At 45.3% G+C, this 15758-nt stretch overlaps 1 protein-coding gene across 1 annotated transcript in view; it reads left to right on the top strand.

Moving 5' to 3' along the window:
* LOC149436767 (uncharacterized) overlaps positions 1-15758 on the top strand; it is a 91458-nt gene that overhangs the window by 38778 nt on the left and 36922 nt on the right. Inside the window, exon 4 of the mRNA XM_089661485.1 lies at positions 6969-6976. Coding sequence (XP_089517611.1) covers positions 6969-6976 — 8 coding nt within the window. The remainder of the gene's footprint in view (positions 1-6968; positions 6977-15758) is intronic.

The raw sequence follows: 15758 nt of genomic DNA, 5'->3' as shown, positions 1-15758 counted from the left end.
TCCGCTCTTCCTACCACTTCATCAACCACAGCTATCTCCTCCTGTGCCACCATCCCCTCCCTCCTAGATTGTAAGCTCCAAAGAGCAGGGCCCTCGATCCCCTCATGTTTTGCATTGTAGTGTTATTGTTCTGTCACATGTTCTGTCCCCCTTTGTAATGTACAGCGCTGAGCGAACTATTGGTGCTTTATAAATACTGTAAAAATAATATATGTAATAAGAGATGTTTGTTGAACAGTTGGTTACATAAGAGTTACATTTATTTCTTCTTCCTTTATTCAGTAATGTTTAATCTCCTGTAGTATCCCTGTAAGGTACATAACTCTCACTTCTACCCAGACAGGAAGTCTCTCTGGAATGCAGACAGGAAGTGATGTCAGGTACAGACAGGAAGTGATGTCAGGCACAGACAGAAAGTTCCAGATGAGAGTTGAGGTAGGAAGAAGTATAGAGGAGACGTTGGTGGAAGTGGCAGCAGAGGAGGTAATAAGATGTTATTTCCTATTTACAACAAATGTATATAAATCTGAGGCTCTTTTAGGAATGTTGGGGGCTTTAAAAAATGAAAGGGGCTTTATAGCAACTTAAATGTGTAATATGTGTAACATTGTGCTGTTTATCTCCTCCTCCCCTCCCCCGCCTGTCTCCAGCACCGCACCCGGGGACTAGCAGGGAGGGGAGAGACCTTGCAGTGTAATGAGAACCGATTGGCTGCTCCTCAGGAAAGGGGAGTGTCCAGCTTATCCTTTCTCCCTTTCACTCCCAGAGCCATTTTTTGCACACATTAAAAAAATAATTTTAGCCCTGAAGATGACACAAAACCCCCAAACTATCGATTTTCTGAAAGTAGAGACTTTAGAGAATAAAATAGCGGCAGTTCCAATTTTTTATGTCACAAAATATTATCACAAAGTCTAGGAAATGCCAAATTTCAGTAAAAAATATACTTAAGTTAATTTCAGGGCACAAAAAGCAATAAATGACCCATTTATGTGTAAAAATATAAAAGCCGAGGTTGCAGCGAGTAAATAGATATCCAACATGTCAAACCTTAAGTTGTGTGTGCTGAAATGGTGACAACCTTTAGTCCCGGTATTATCTATAGGGGACACATTTATAGCCCCTTCTAGGTCATCAGTATAGAGTACGGAGGAGGTCTGCTCCTAGAATTATCTTCTCATTCATGTGTGACCGGCGATATGTAACGTGTATCACAATCAATGTTATCACGTGTAGGCTCTCTAGCGTGTGCTCTTACATTTGGGCGTGCATATATGTGGGGGTGGGGGGCCTCAACATTTTTTAAAGGGAGGAGTTATGTACTTGGGTGTAACTTTAATTCTTTACAATTAAAAAAAAAATTTACTTAAGGGGACAAAGTCCTCTGGTGACTTTTGATGACAGGTTCTCTTTATTGAGACATCCAGGGTGTAAAAGACCCCCAATGTCTCCCCTGTACTCCATTGGATGTAATGTAGTGCACATCGCACCGCATTACATTCTTTGCCGTCCTCGATGGTCGGGAAATCTGTCATAACATCACTTCTGGGTCAGGACAAGAAGGGAGTGAATGTGTCCGCTCTCCTCCATCCCCTCTACCCTCCGACACCCGCTGACCCGGGCCCACAGATGGGCAAGCAGAGTCGGGGAAGCATAATAGGTACAGGAGAGGATCACACACACGGGGTGGCAGAGGCTGGCACCTGAAAGGAGAGCCCTGCGGCTTGCCCTCAGCAGGGATAAAGATTAAAAACAATACTTGCCCGGCCCCCAGAACTACATGTCCCGGGCGTCGGGTGATGTAAAGTGACCATCCCTGCATGATGAGCCGACATTGACCTCACAGCACTGCCTCAGAGCAAACTAGTCATAGGAAGGATCAGATTTATCATTCCTTGTCTGCAGATCTAAAACTCATCAAAACCAGTTCAGAGACCAAACAAACCCAACAGAGAAAAGGGCCCCGGACCTCAAAATTGTAGTAAACACTAAACAGTCCAAACAAAATGTCTTCCCATGGGGGGAGTAGTCCTTCAATGTCCATCAACCCTCCTATTCCCCCCTCACATCCACATCCTATCATTGTGTGACCAATACCATCCAAATCATTCTTACTTTCATTTCCCAAAGTTATCCGTCTACAAGGAGACCTGTATAGATCACATGATGGCACCAATGAGGATGGAGGAGGACCGGAGTCACATGACTGAGAAGATACTAAACCTCACCCTGGAGATCATCTACCTGCTGACCGGAGAGGTGAGGAGGATTCTGGGAGGTCACATGACATCACTCTTATCTCTATTAATAAAACACAGACCTGACCGGAGAGGTGAGGAGTATTCTGGGAGGTCAAATGACGTCACTCTCATCTCTATTAATAAAACACAGACCTGACCGGAGAGGTGAGGAGGATTCTGGGAGGTCACATGACATCGCTCTTATCTCTATTAATAAAACACAGACCTGACCAGAGAGGTGAGGAGGATTCTGGGAGGTCACATGACATCACTCTTATCTCTATTAATAAAACACAGACCTGACCGGAGAGGTGGGGAGGATTCTGGGAGGTCACATGACATCACTCTCATCTCTATTAATAAAACACAGACCTGACCGGAGAGGTGAGGAGGATTCTGTGAGGTCACATGACATCACTCTCATCTCTATTAATAAAACACAGACCTGACCGGAGAGGTGAGGAGGATTCTGGGAGGTCACATGACATCACTCTCATCTCTATTAATAAGACACAGACCTGACCAGAGAGGTGAGGAGGATTCTGGGAGGTCACATGACATCACTCTCATCTCTATTAATAAAACACAGACCTGACCGGAGAGGTGAGGAGGATTCTGGGAGGTCACATGACATCACTCTCATCTCTATTAATAACACACAGACCTGACCGGAGAGGTGAGGAGGATTCTGGGAGGTCACATGACATCACATCTCTATTAATAAAACACAGACCTGACCGGAGAGGTGAGGAGGATTCTGGGAGGTCACATGACGTCACTCTCATCTCTATTAATAAAACACAGACCTGACCGGAGAGGTGAGGAGGATTCTGGGAGGTCACATGACATCACTCTCATCTCTATTAATAAAACACAGACCTGACTGGAGAGGTGAGGATTCTGGGAGGTCACATGACATCACTCTCATCTCTATTAATAAAACACAGACCTGACCGGAGAGGTGAGGAGGATTCTGGGAGGTCACATGACATCACTCATCTCTATTAATAAACACAGACCTGACCGGAGAGGTGAGGAGGATTCTGGGAGGTCACATGACATCACTCTCATCTCTATTAATAAGACACAGACCTGACCGGAGAGGTGAGCAGGATTCTGGGAGGTCACATGACATCACTCTTGTCTATTCTGGTCAATAGACCATTTTATTTTTGCACACATTTAGATGATGTCAGGTGGTTGATATTGTTTTATTTGTCTCCTGATCTGTAGGATTATGTTGTAAAGAAGAAGTCTAGTGGGGAGCCAATCTCAGGAGGATGGAGCAGAACCCAGAGCCTCACCATGGTGCCTCCATCTCATTCTCTGATACCTGAGAGGGAGAAAGAGCAGAAGATTCTGGAACTGACCACCATGATGGTCCATCAGCTGACAGGAGAGGTGAGCGGTGCCGGGAATTCTGGGACATTCTCCAGTAACAGACAAGGGATGTGTCTGGATGGTGACTGTATCATTGTGTGTGTCAGGTTCCTATAAGGTGTCAGGGTGTCACTGTCTATTTCTCCATGGAGGAGTGGGAGTATTTAGAAGGACACAAGGACCTCTACAAGGACGTCATGATGGACAATCAGCAGACTTTGGGTTTTGTGAAGATTGTAAGGAAGGAATTTCCCCGGAATGAGACGATATTGAAGCTCACCCTGGAGATCCTCAGCCTGCTGACTGGAGAGGTGAGTGTAATGAAGGGGTTAAATCTGACTCAGCTGTACACTGGGGGGTATTCAGAGTCACTTGAAGTCTTCTGATGTTCTGTAATCAATAACGACATCCACACAAGTACTATGAATACATAAAGTGTCCGGACTCTATGAGATTTGGTTATAGCACAAGATGGCGGCATCGGTTATAGAAGAGAACAATCTCAGCTTTAGTCCAATCAGTGAGACCCATGATTACCAGCATGCCACGCCCACTGACCACTAAATCCATGGGTGACATTTCCTGGTGGGTCAGTGAGCCTTACTAGTAAACCATTAGTGACTCTATTATATGACTTCTAGAAGGAGCTATAAATCTGACCCCATTGTCATCATATCATTGGATGGAGATGTCTGTCCTTTGCTGAGTCGGCACATTGTGGCCAATCCCTGGAGAATAAATCTAGAGCTGACCATAGAAGTGAGGGATTATGGGAGAGTGAGATTTATCTTTGTATCACACAGAACTGTACAGGAGTCATGAAGAAATCTACCGACAATGACACCAGAAGGAGATCTCATCGTATGACCACAAGATCCTCGAGAATCCAGAATCCCATCACCATCCCCCCACCTCCATCCCTGATCCCTACAAGACAGAAGACACAGAAGATTCTAGAAGTCACCAAGAAGATGATGGAGCTGCTGACAGGAGAGGTGAGCGGTGCCGGGAATTCTGGGACATTCTCCAGTAACAGACAAGGGATGTGTCTGGATGGTGACTGTATCATTGTGTGTGTCAGGTTCCTATAAGGTGTCAGGGTGTCACTGTCTATTTCTCCATGGAGGAGTGGGAGTATTTAGAAGGACACAAGGATCTCTACAAGGACGTCATGATGGACAATCAGCCGCCCCTCACATCACCGGGTAAGAGGAGACTTTATTGTAAAGGAGAGAGCAGTACGGAGGATCCACCTAGATCCCCCATCATCTGATAAACACATAGAAACAATGGATTCAGTCAGTGTGTGTGTTTCCTACAGATGGATCCAGTCATGGGAACCCACCAGAGAGATGTCCCCGTCCTCTGTATTCCCGGGATTCCACACAGGAAGGTCACACCATCCCTCACCATCATCAGGTAGATGATGACAATTATTGGTAGTTGTGATTTATACACAGCATGTTTGTTACAATGAATGTTTTATTATATCTTTCAGAGTGGAATCCTCGGGGATGATAATATTGATGTTAAAGAAGAGTATAAAGAGGAGGATGAGTATGGAGTGATGGAGGAGTTTTCAGAAGGACACAAGGATATGATGGAGCCACCTAATACCAGGAACCCACCAGAGAGATGTCCCCGTCCTCTGTATTCCCGGGATTCCACACAGGGAGGTCACACCATCCCTCACTATTACAAGGTTGGTGGATGGAGAATCTAGAACATGGACTTGTAGAGACTATGGGCTCCAATCACAAAGCGGTATCTTCCCGTATCCCAGTATGTAGTAAGATGCTGCATGCTGTTTTTTAGTAGTGAAGCCTGCGGGTAATTTACCACTGGTGTCCATAGCAACACTTGTAAATAGCTTGTTGTTAAGGAGAGGGCAGCCGCCAGTGTCCCCAACAACCAGTAAACAAGGAGAGGACGGCCTCCAAGTTCCCCGCTGACAGCTGTGACAGGTCTGGTATGGATTTTGAGGGGAACCCCGATGCCAAAATAAGAAAATTAAAGGCGTGGTTTCCCCTCCAAATTCAATACCAGACCCTTAGTGAGTGCCCACCTTCCTCCTGAACCAAACCAGGCCACATATCCTCAACATGAGGTGGGTGCTTCAGGGCAGGGGCATTCTGCCCCCCCAAAAAAGCACCTTGTCCCCATATCGATGGGGACAAGGGTCCCTTCCCCACAACCCTGGCCAGTGGTTGTGGGGTCTGTGGGTGGGGGGCTTATTGGAATCTGGAAGCTACCTTTAACATGGAGGGCCCCAGATGCCAGCCCCCTCACAATGTGAATGGGTATAGAGTACATAGCACCCCTATTCATTCACCAAAAAAAATGTAGTGTAAAAAAACACTGGAAGAAATTTTTGACAAAACAAAAATAAAGAGAAATATCCCCCTGATGTAGATCCATCGATGATCCAATCACAATACTCGCTGTCATTGCTGAAAACAACAAAGCTCCCCTCCTGCCATCTGACAGCTCCGCCACCTCCCACTTCTAAATAAACTAAGGAATGCTACCACCCTGTGACATCACTGGGTGGCCTTGCCCTCTTGTGACATCACCAATACAACATGCCCCGGTCAGTGACGTCACCAATACAACATGCCCCGGTCACTGATGTCACCAATACAACATGCCCCGGTCAGTGATGTCACCAATACAACATGCCCTGGTCAGTGACATCACCGAGTGGCACCGTCCCTTAGTATATTTAGTGGCAGGAGGCAGCAGAGCTGTCAGACAGAGGGGAGTCTTCATTGGGAGCGGAGCTTTTCTTTCCGAGTCAGCGGTGACAGCGAGCATCGTGATTGATGATGGATCTACACCGGGGGGACATTTTGCTTTAGTTTTGCTTTTTTAATAAAGGACTTGTCAAAAACTGCCTGCTGTCTTTTTAACAGAATACTTTTTTGGGGTGAATAATTAGGGGCACCATGTACCCCATACTCATTCACATGGGATGAGGGATCTGAGGGCCCCCTTGTTACATTTTGTAAGTCTCCTGCCTGCAAACCCCCACAGCCACTAGCCTGGGTTGTGGGGAAGAGTCCCTTGTCCCCATCAACATGGACAAGGTGCTCTGAGGGAGCAAAGCCCCCCCCCTGCCCCAGAGCATCCACTCCATGTTAAGGGCATGTGGCCTGGTATGTTTCAGGAGGGGGGGTCACTTGCTTGACCCCCCTTTCCTGACCTGCTGAGCAGCATGCTCAGATAGGGGTCTGGTATGTATTTCTTTCATTTTGACAAGGGGTTCCCATCAAAATCCATACCAGAACTGAGGGGGGGACCCCACGCCATTTTCTTAATATTTTGTTGCCGGTAAATCTTTTTTTTCAGATTTATCGGTTGGTTTGGATGCGGCGGCCGCTCGCTCCCTAACAACCATGTTGTTTACTGGTTGTTAAGGATGCCAGCGGCCGCCCACTCTTTACCGAGCAGTACACATTTCCTGAATGCCGCATGTCTCCACCACTAATTAATGACCGCATGCATTTCATTCTTTATTTCCTTCTGTGAATGTAACGCCTGTTCATGCGGTATTTACTGAGCGTGTTCCGTGTTTGTGGTCAATACCGCAACACGGGATAGGAAATGGACAGTTTCAGGATGGCATGCGGTATTTAGGGGAAATGTACCGACATATCACATGTGATCTGCTTCTGTGAAGGGAGACAATGTGTGGATTTTGTGTGTGATGTCACAATCATAAATCTTACATTTTACAGATGATATTTTCTCTCATTTCCTTGATTTAGAGTGGAGATCCAATCGATATAGAATTTGAGGTGAAAGCAGAAGAAGAAGAGGCGTATGTGAGGGATGATCAGCAGTCTATGGAGGAGGATGGAATAACGGGGACATTTATAGAGGAGGACACTCCTACAGAGATCAGCACAGGTGGGTCATGAACACTAAATCCATTCCTCCACCCATACTGCTCACTGATTGGTCCAGAGTAGGGCGGGGACTGGGTGATATCAGCCTGTAATCCCCTGGTCACTTTCCTGAGCTGTGTTCCCCGTCCTGTATTCCTGGATTTCTCTCGGATAATCTTCCTTCTCTGTGCTGCAGACCAAAGAATCCAGGACTTTCCTACAGCAATCCCCCCTTATCCCCCCCATTATGTATTATACATGGAGATCATATCCCCCCTTATGTAATATACATGGAGTTCATATCCCCCCTTATGTATTATACATGGAGATCATATCCCCCCTTATGTATTATACACGGAATCCCCCCTTATGTATTATACATGGAGATCATATCCCCCCTTATGTATTATACATGGAGATCATATCCCCCCCTTATGTATTATACATGGAGATCATATCCCCTCCTTATGTATTATACATGGTGATCATATCCCCCCTTATGTATTATACATGGAGATCATATCCCCCCTTATGTATTATACATGGAGATCATATCCCCCCTTATGTATTATACATGGAGATCATATCCCCCTTATGTATTATACATGGAGATCATATCCCCCCTTATGTATTATACATGGAGATCATATCCCCCCTTATGTATTATACATGGAGATCATATCCCCCCTTATGTATTATACATGGAGATCATATCCCCCCTTATGTATTATACATGGAGATCATATCCCCCTTATGTATTATACATGGAGATCATATCCCCCTTATGTATTATACATGGAGATCATATCCCCCTTATGTATTATACATGGAGATCATATCCCCCCTTATGTATTATACATGGAGATCATATCCCCCTTATGTATTATACATGGAGATCATATCCCCCTTGGGATTTTTAATATCAGACCCGATATTGTTTATAAATATATTAATAAGTCGGGGTCCCAACACTGAACCTTGGGGTACCCCACTAACCCCTTCCATTGAAGACACTGAACCTTGGGGTATCCCACTAATTACACTGAACCTTGGGGTACCCCACTAATCACACTGAACCTTGGGGTATCCCACTAATTACACTGAACCTTGGTGTATCCCACTAATCACACTGAACCTTGGGGTATCCCACTAATTACACTGAACCTTGGGGTACCCGACTAATCACACTGAACCTTGGGGTATCCCACTAATTACACTGAACCTTGGGGTACCCGACTAATCACACTGAACCTTGGGGTACCCCACTAATCACACTGAACCTTGGGGTACACCACTAATTACACTGAACCTTGGTGTATCCCACTAATCACACTGAACCTTGGGGTACCCCACTAATCACACTGAACCTTGGGGTATCCCACTAACAATAAACTTTGGGATACACCACTGATGACACTGAACCTTGGGGTACTCCACTTACACTGAACCTTGGGGTACACCACTAAGAACACTGAACTTTGCGGTACCCAACTGACACCCCCAGACCATTCAGAGTATGAATCAACAACTACTACTCTCTGAATACGATCTTTTAGCCAGTTTTCTATCCATTTACATTCAGATTTTTCCAGTATGTAGACTTTACCTTACACATTAGGCATGTGTGGGGAACTGTGTTCAAGTATACCACATCCACCGCCACCCCTCTGTCCAAGTATACCACGTCCACCGCCACCCCTCTGTCCAAGTATACCACATCCACCGCCACCCCTCTGTCCAAGTATACCACGTCCACCGCCACCCCTCTGTCCAAGTATACCACGTCCACCAACACCCCTCTGTCCAAGTATACCACGTCCACCGCCACCCGTCTGTCCAAGTATACCACGTCCACCGCCACCCCTCTGTCCAAGTATACCACGTCCACCTCCACCCCTCTGTCCAAGTATACCATGTCCACCCCTCTGTCCAAGTATACCATGTCCACCGCCACCCCTCTGTCCAAGTATACCACGTCCATCGCCACCATTCTGTCCAAGTATGCCACATCCACTGCCACCTCTCTGTCCAAGGATTTGCTCACCTCCAATCTAACCTTTTTCATGATGGTTTAATCCCAGCTCACCTCTACATGTTGTCTACAGTAAACATTTAATCTTCCACTGATTACAGAATACTAATACTGTGAGTCCTGAGCCTTATACTATATAACTTGTACATTACATCCTCCTGACCCCTGCACTATATACTCTATGTTGTACATTACATACTCCTGACCCCTGCACTATATACTCTATGTTGTACATTACATCCTCCTGACCCCTGCACTATATACTCTATGTTGTACATTACATACTCCTGACCCCTGCACTATATACTCTATGTTGTACATTACATACTCCTGACCCCTGCACTATATACTCTATGTTGTACATTACATACTCCTGACCCCTGCACTATATACTCTATGTTGTACATTCCATACTCCTGACCCCTGCACTATATACTCTGTTGTACATTACATACTCCTGACCCCTGCACTATATACTCATGTTGTACATTACATACTCCTGACCCCTGTACTATATACTTTATGTTGTATGTTACATCCTCCTGACCCCTGCACTATATATTATGTGTTGTACATGACAACTCCTGAGCTCTGCACTATATACTTTGTTGTACATTACATACTCCTGACCCCTGCACTATATACGCTATGTTGTACATTACATACTCCTGACCCCCCCGCACTATATACTTTGTTATACATTACATACTCCTGATCCCTGCACTATATACTCTATGTTGTACATTACATACTCCTGATCCCTGCACTATATACTCTATGTTGTACATTACATACTCCTGTCCCTTGCACTATATACTCTCTGCTGTATATTACATACTCCTGACTCCTGGACCATATACTCTCTGTTGTACATTACATACTCCTGACCCCTGCACTATATACTCTATGTTGTACATTACATCCTCCTGACCCCTGCACTATATACTCTATGTTGTACATTACATACTCCTGCACTATATACTTTATGTTGTACATTACATACTCCTGACCCCCCCGCACTATACTCTCTATGTTGTACATTACATCCTCCTGACCCTCCGCACTATACACTCTATGTTGTACATTACATCCTCCTGACCCCTGCACTATATACTCTATGTTGTACATTACATACTCCTGACCTCTGCACTATATACTTTAAAGGCAAATTTGTCTTTATTAGATTTTGGATCAAATCAAACATTACATAACAGGAAAATTATTAAAATATCAACATTAAAATGGGCAAGAATAAAGCACAATATAGGTAGTAGTATGATTCATGGGGATGGAGAAATACGTATCCAACCAGAGCTACAAAAGAGGTGTCGCCAAACAGGTGATATTCAACAATAACAAAATCATACCATAAAGCCTAGAAAATATACCCAATCAGAGAGCAAGGGAGAAAAGGGGGGGAGGGAAGGAGAATGGAGACATCAGATCGAAAGATATTGAAGGAAGAGAGGAAAGTAAAGGGAGAGAGTCAGGAGACAGGCATGGTGAAAAGTGCAGACAAGGGGGGAGGGAAGGAGAAGGGAGACATCAGATGGAAAGATATTGAAGGAAGAGAGGAAAGTAAAGGGAGAGAGTCAGGAGACAGGCATGGTGACAAGTGCAGACAAGGAGGGGAGGGAAGGAGAAGGGAGACATCAGATGGAAAGATATTGAAGGAAGAGAGGAAAGTAAAGGGAGAGAGTCAGGAGACAGGCATGGTGACAAGTGCAGACAAGGTGACCATCCATCGGTATCCCAGCAGGGTGATCCCACTGGTTGTACCCCAGCATGGACTACAGAGCCTCACCGAGGAACACACCAGGGGGAGTGGGGCACAACTCCATTAAAGCACAACAGGGGAACACAAGTCTCGGAGTAATAAAGAGGAGGAGAAATGGGGCCAGACTGACCACAACAACTTGTGTTTATCGTAGGTATCATTAGCAAATGCCAGCATTTCCTCCATACACATGGTATCATGAAGTACCGAGACCCACAGGGGGAGAGGCGGGGGAGTAGCCGATTTCCAAAAGAGAGGTATCAATTGGCAGGTCGCGGATAGAAAGTAACAGCAAATATTTCTTCTGCACAGCCAGTGAACCCGGTAAGATAGAGAAGAGAGCAATTTCCGGGGAGGGGGTCAAGGACTCACCATAAATCTTGTCATATAGAGCAAAGACCTGTCACCAGAAGGGTTGTATTAGGTCGCAGTCCCACCAGATATGGAGCTTTGGTACAGCCCCAGCATAGATTGGATGTACAAGGAACTATTCTGTGTAAAGAGACGGGGTCTCTGTACCATTGAGAAAGGGGCTTAACCATTTCCATACCGGGCAATTTTACACCTTCCTGCCCAGGCCAGTTTTCACATTTCAGCGCTCTCACACTTTGAATGACAATTGCGCGGTCATACAACACTGTACCCAAACTAAAATTGTATCATTTTCTTCACACAACTAGAGCTTTCTTTTGGTGGTATTTAATCACCGCTGGGGTTTTTATTTTTTGCTAAATTAACAAAAAAATCAAAACATTTTGAAAAAAACACACGTTTTTCTTTGTTTCTGTTATAAAAGTTTGCAAATAAATAATTGTTCTTCATAAATTTAGGCCGAGATGTATTCTGCTACATGTCTTTGGTGAAAATAACCCAAATTAGGATGTATTATTTATCTGTAGGAAAGTTATAGAGTTCACAAACTATGGGATAGATCTGAATATTGATCAATCCTGAAGTACTGACAGCCAATCTAATTTCTTGAGGTCCAAGAATGTCAGAACAGTACAGATATCCCCCAAATGTCAGGACGGTACAGATATCCCCCAAATGTCAGGACGGTACAGATATCCCCCAAATGTCAGGACGGTACAGATATCCCCCAAATGTCAGAACGGTACAGATATCCCCCAAATGTCAGGACAGTACAGGTATCCCCCAAATGTCAGGACGGTACAGATATCCCCCAAATGTCAGGACGGTACAGATATCCCCCAAATGTCAGGACGGTACAGATATCCCCCAAATGTCAGGACGGTACAGATATCCCCCAAATGTCAGAACAGTACAGATATCCCCAAATGTCAGAACGGTACAGATATCCCCCAAATGTCAGAACGGTACAGATATCCCCCATATGTCAGAACGGTACAGATATCCCCCATATGTCAGAACGGTACAGATATCCCCCAAATGTCAGGACAGTACAGGTATCCCCCAAATGTCAGGACAGTACAGATATCCCCCAAATGTCATTACAGGACAGATATCCCCCAAATGTCAGGACGGTACAGATATCCCCCAAATGTCAGGACGGTACAGATATCCCCCAAATGTCAGAACGGTACAGATATCCCCCAAATGTCAGAACGGTACAGATATCCCCCAAATGTCAGAACGGTACAGATATCCCCCAAATGTCAGGACGGTACAGGTATCCCCCAAATGTCAGGACGGTACAGATATCCCCCAAATGTCAGAACGGTACAGATATCCCCCAAATGTCAGAACGGTACAGATATCCCCCAAATGTCAGAACGGTACAGATATCCCCCAAATGTCAGGACGGTACAGGTATCCCCCAAATGTCAGGACGGTACAGGTATCCCCCAAATGTCAGGACGGTACAGATATCCCCCAAATGTCAGGACGGTACAGATATCCCCCAAATGTCAGGACGGTACAGATATCCCCCAAATTTCAGAACGGTACAGATATCCCCCAAATGTCAGGACGGTACAGATATCCCCCAAATGTCAGGACAGTACAGATATCCCCCAAATGTCAGAACGGTACAGATATCCCCCAAATGTCAGGACGGTACAGATATCCCCCAAATGTCAGGACAGTAAAGATATCCCCCAAATGACCCCTTTTTGCAGAGTAGACAGTCTGACGTACTTCATAAGAGGCATAGCGAGTTTTTTGAAGTTGTATTTTTTTTGTCATTTTTCAGAAAATTAAAAAAATTATTTTCACTATTTTTTTTTACATCCTGTCACCAGTGCAGTACAGCCTCATCATATAACTGGCATGGCGGTGATCAGGGACACTGACTGGTGACAGTATGAAAAAAAAAATATATATATTTTTTTTTTTTTTTTTTTTTTAAATTTTCATATTTCACTATGTGAAGTGATCAGCATTTTTTTTTTTTTTTTTTACACAATTTGCTTATAGCAAAGAATTACTTTGCTATAAGCAAGCATTTACCTGAATGACATCGATTTCAGTCAGGTTTTTTTTTTTGTGCTTAGCTGTGATTTGGCCACAGCTAATCACATGACATGTGCATGTGATTAGCTGTGACCATTCACAGCTAGACACTAGTATACAATGGATGGCATGAATGAAGCCACCCATTGTATAAAACTGTCATGTGACCTGCTGTGATTGGTCCCAGCAGGTCACATGGTATCGGTAATGGGGTCCGATACTCAGATCTGTCATCAGCTGTGTCTGAGGTACATGGCCGGTGACAGATTGTGCCGCTGCGTGGCTCTGCAGGAGTGCAATCTGCGCCTGTGCGGGATGACGCCATATGGCGTCCACCCAGAACGCTGATGACATTTTCCGGCCGCCATTCGGCCATAGGGAGGGGGGCAAATGGTTAAAGTTCTTTTCTTGTGAATAACAAGAAATAGAGGTGAAATAGAATGACGTGGACCAGTCAGCCGCCAAGATGTCTTTATCGAGATCTCGCGCCCACGCCTTGGTGTAGGGAGGGAGATCGGAATAAAGAGCATTGTGTAGACCTTTATATAAGGAGGTTAGGGCATGTCTAGGCAGATTAGAGAGGGAGCATAGCCGCTCAAACTCAGTAAGCGGACAATGAATGTCGGAAGAAGAGTGTAGGAGTTTGCAAAATGTGGATAAGTGTAAAGTGGTCAACCAATCCCGAGATCCCCCCCGCAGGAGCGGAAGACCTGATTGAGGGCAGATAAAGTCTCGGGCTACGGGCCATAAGGTGCGTGTAAATGGACCAATGACAGAAGAGCCCAAGCCCTGAGGGAGAGCAGGGTTGTCAAACGGGTGATAAAGGAGAGGGATCAGACGATAAAAGAGCAACAATGTCCTGTTGGTACCACAATCACATTACAGCCACAGTCAATGGGGATAGGCCGAGAAAACGCCGGTGGTCTCGACTATAACCCCACGGCAAAGCCCGAAGATCGACCGGAGACAAATCTTGTTCAATCATACAAGAGGCTTTAAGGAAGGGCCTGGGAAACCAGTCAAGGATTCGGGCCAGCAGTATGGCTCTGTAGTGTAGTTCAAAGTCCGGTAAACCTACTCCGCCTCTGGACTTCGGGTATGGAAGCACCCTATATTTTAATCATGAGAAACCTTGGCGCCAAATCTAATTGAAAGGGAATGTAGGGAGAGGAAGAAACTCTTAGGGACAGTAATTGGTACAGTCTGGAAAACGTATAGTAATTTCAGCAAGGTGTCCATTTTGAGGGTGTTGATGCGGTCGAACCAGGGCAAGGCCAAAGCACCCCAGGACGCCAGATCCTTTTGGATATGAGAAACCAAGGGTAAGTGTGATGGAAGCATAAGGAGGACAGAACACACAAGGCAGATGGCAAACACTTAAAGCTTTATTAAAACCGACAACAGTCACTCAATGGGGAGTAGTGCAGGGAGAGAGAGTCCAAAATACTTGTAATCCAGCCCCGGTGGGCAAAGTTAAAGTCTCCACAGCAATTTGTAATCCAAGAGGCAGTTCATAAGCAGTCAGATAGCACAAGGGAAGCATACACTCACGCAGGGCTGATGCGGTGGTCTCAGGCAGAGCTGATGTGGTGGTATCAGGAAAAGCTGACAGCATTTCAGGCAGGGCTGATGTAGCTTCAGGGGTCCCCCTTCCTTCAATGGGGCTCAGGCAGAGCCAAGGGGCCACTATAGTCCAGCCGCAGCTGGACCCCCCAGTAGTTGCACAGCAGAAATAGCACACAGGAGAGACCAGCACTGACCTCTTAAACCCCCTGAGCAGGACGAGAGGTGGAGGGGGGTCATTAGCAGGATGGCAATGGAGGGACTGGCGTAATTGAGTTTAGGGACATTTTGGATGACACTGGAGAGAATGCACAGGAATGGAACTACAGTAATTTAATTTGTAGCTGTAAACAGAAAAGACTGGTTGGACAGGATGGACACAATAATTAAGTTTGCAGTTGTAAACAGTGTAACAGTGGGGAAAATACATTAATACAAAAGTAAGG

This window comes from Staurois parvus, unplaced genomic scaffold (assembly GCF_062004578.1).
Source record: "Staurois parvus isolate SC_StPar_1 unplaced genomic scaffold, SC_StPar_1.0 ptg001345l, whole genome shotgun sequence".
Lineage (NCBI taxonomy): Eukaryota > Metazoa > Chordata > Amphibia > Anura > Ranidae > Staurois > Staurois parvus.
Note: the sequence above shows the minus strand (reverse complement) of the source record. Positions and strands in the feature narration are given on the sequence as shown.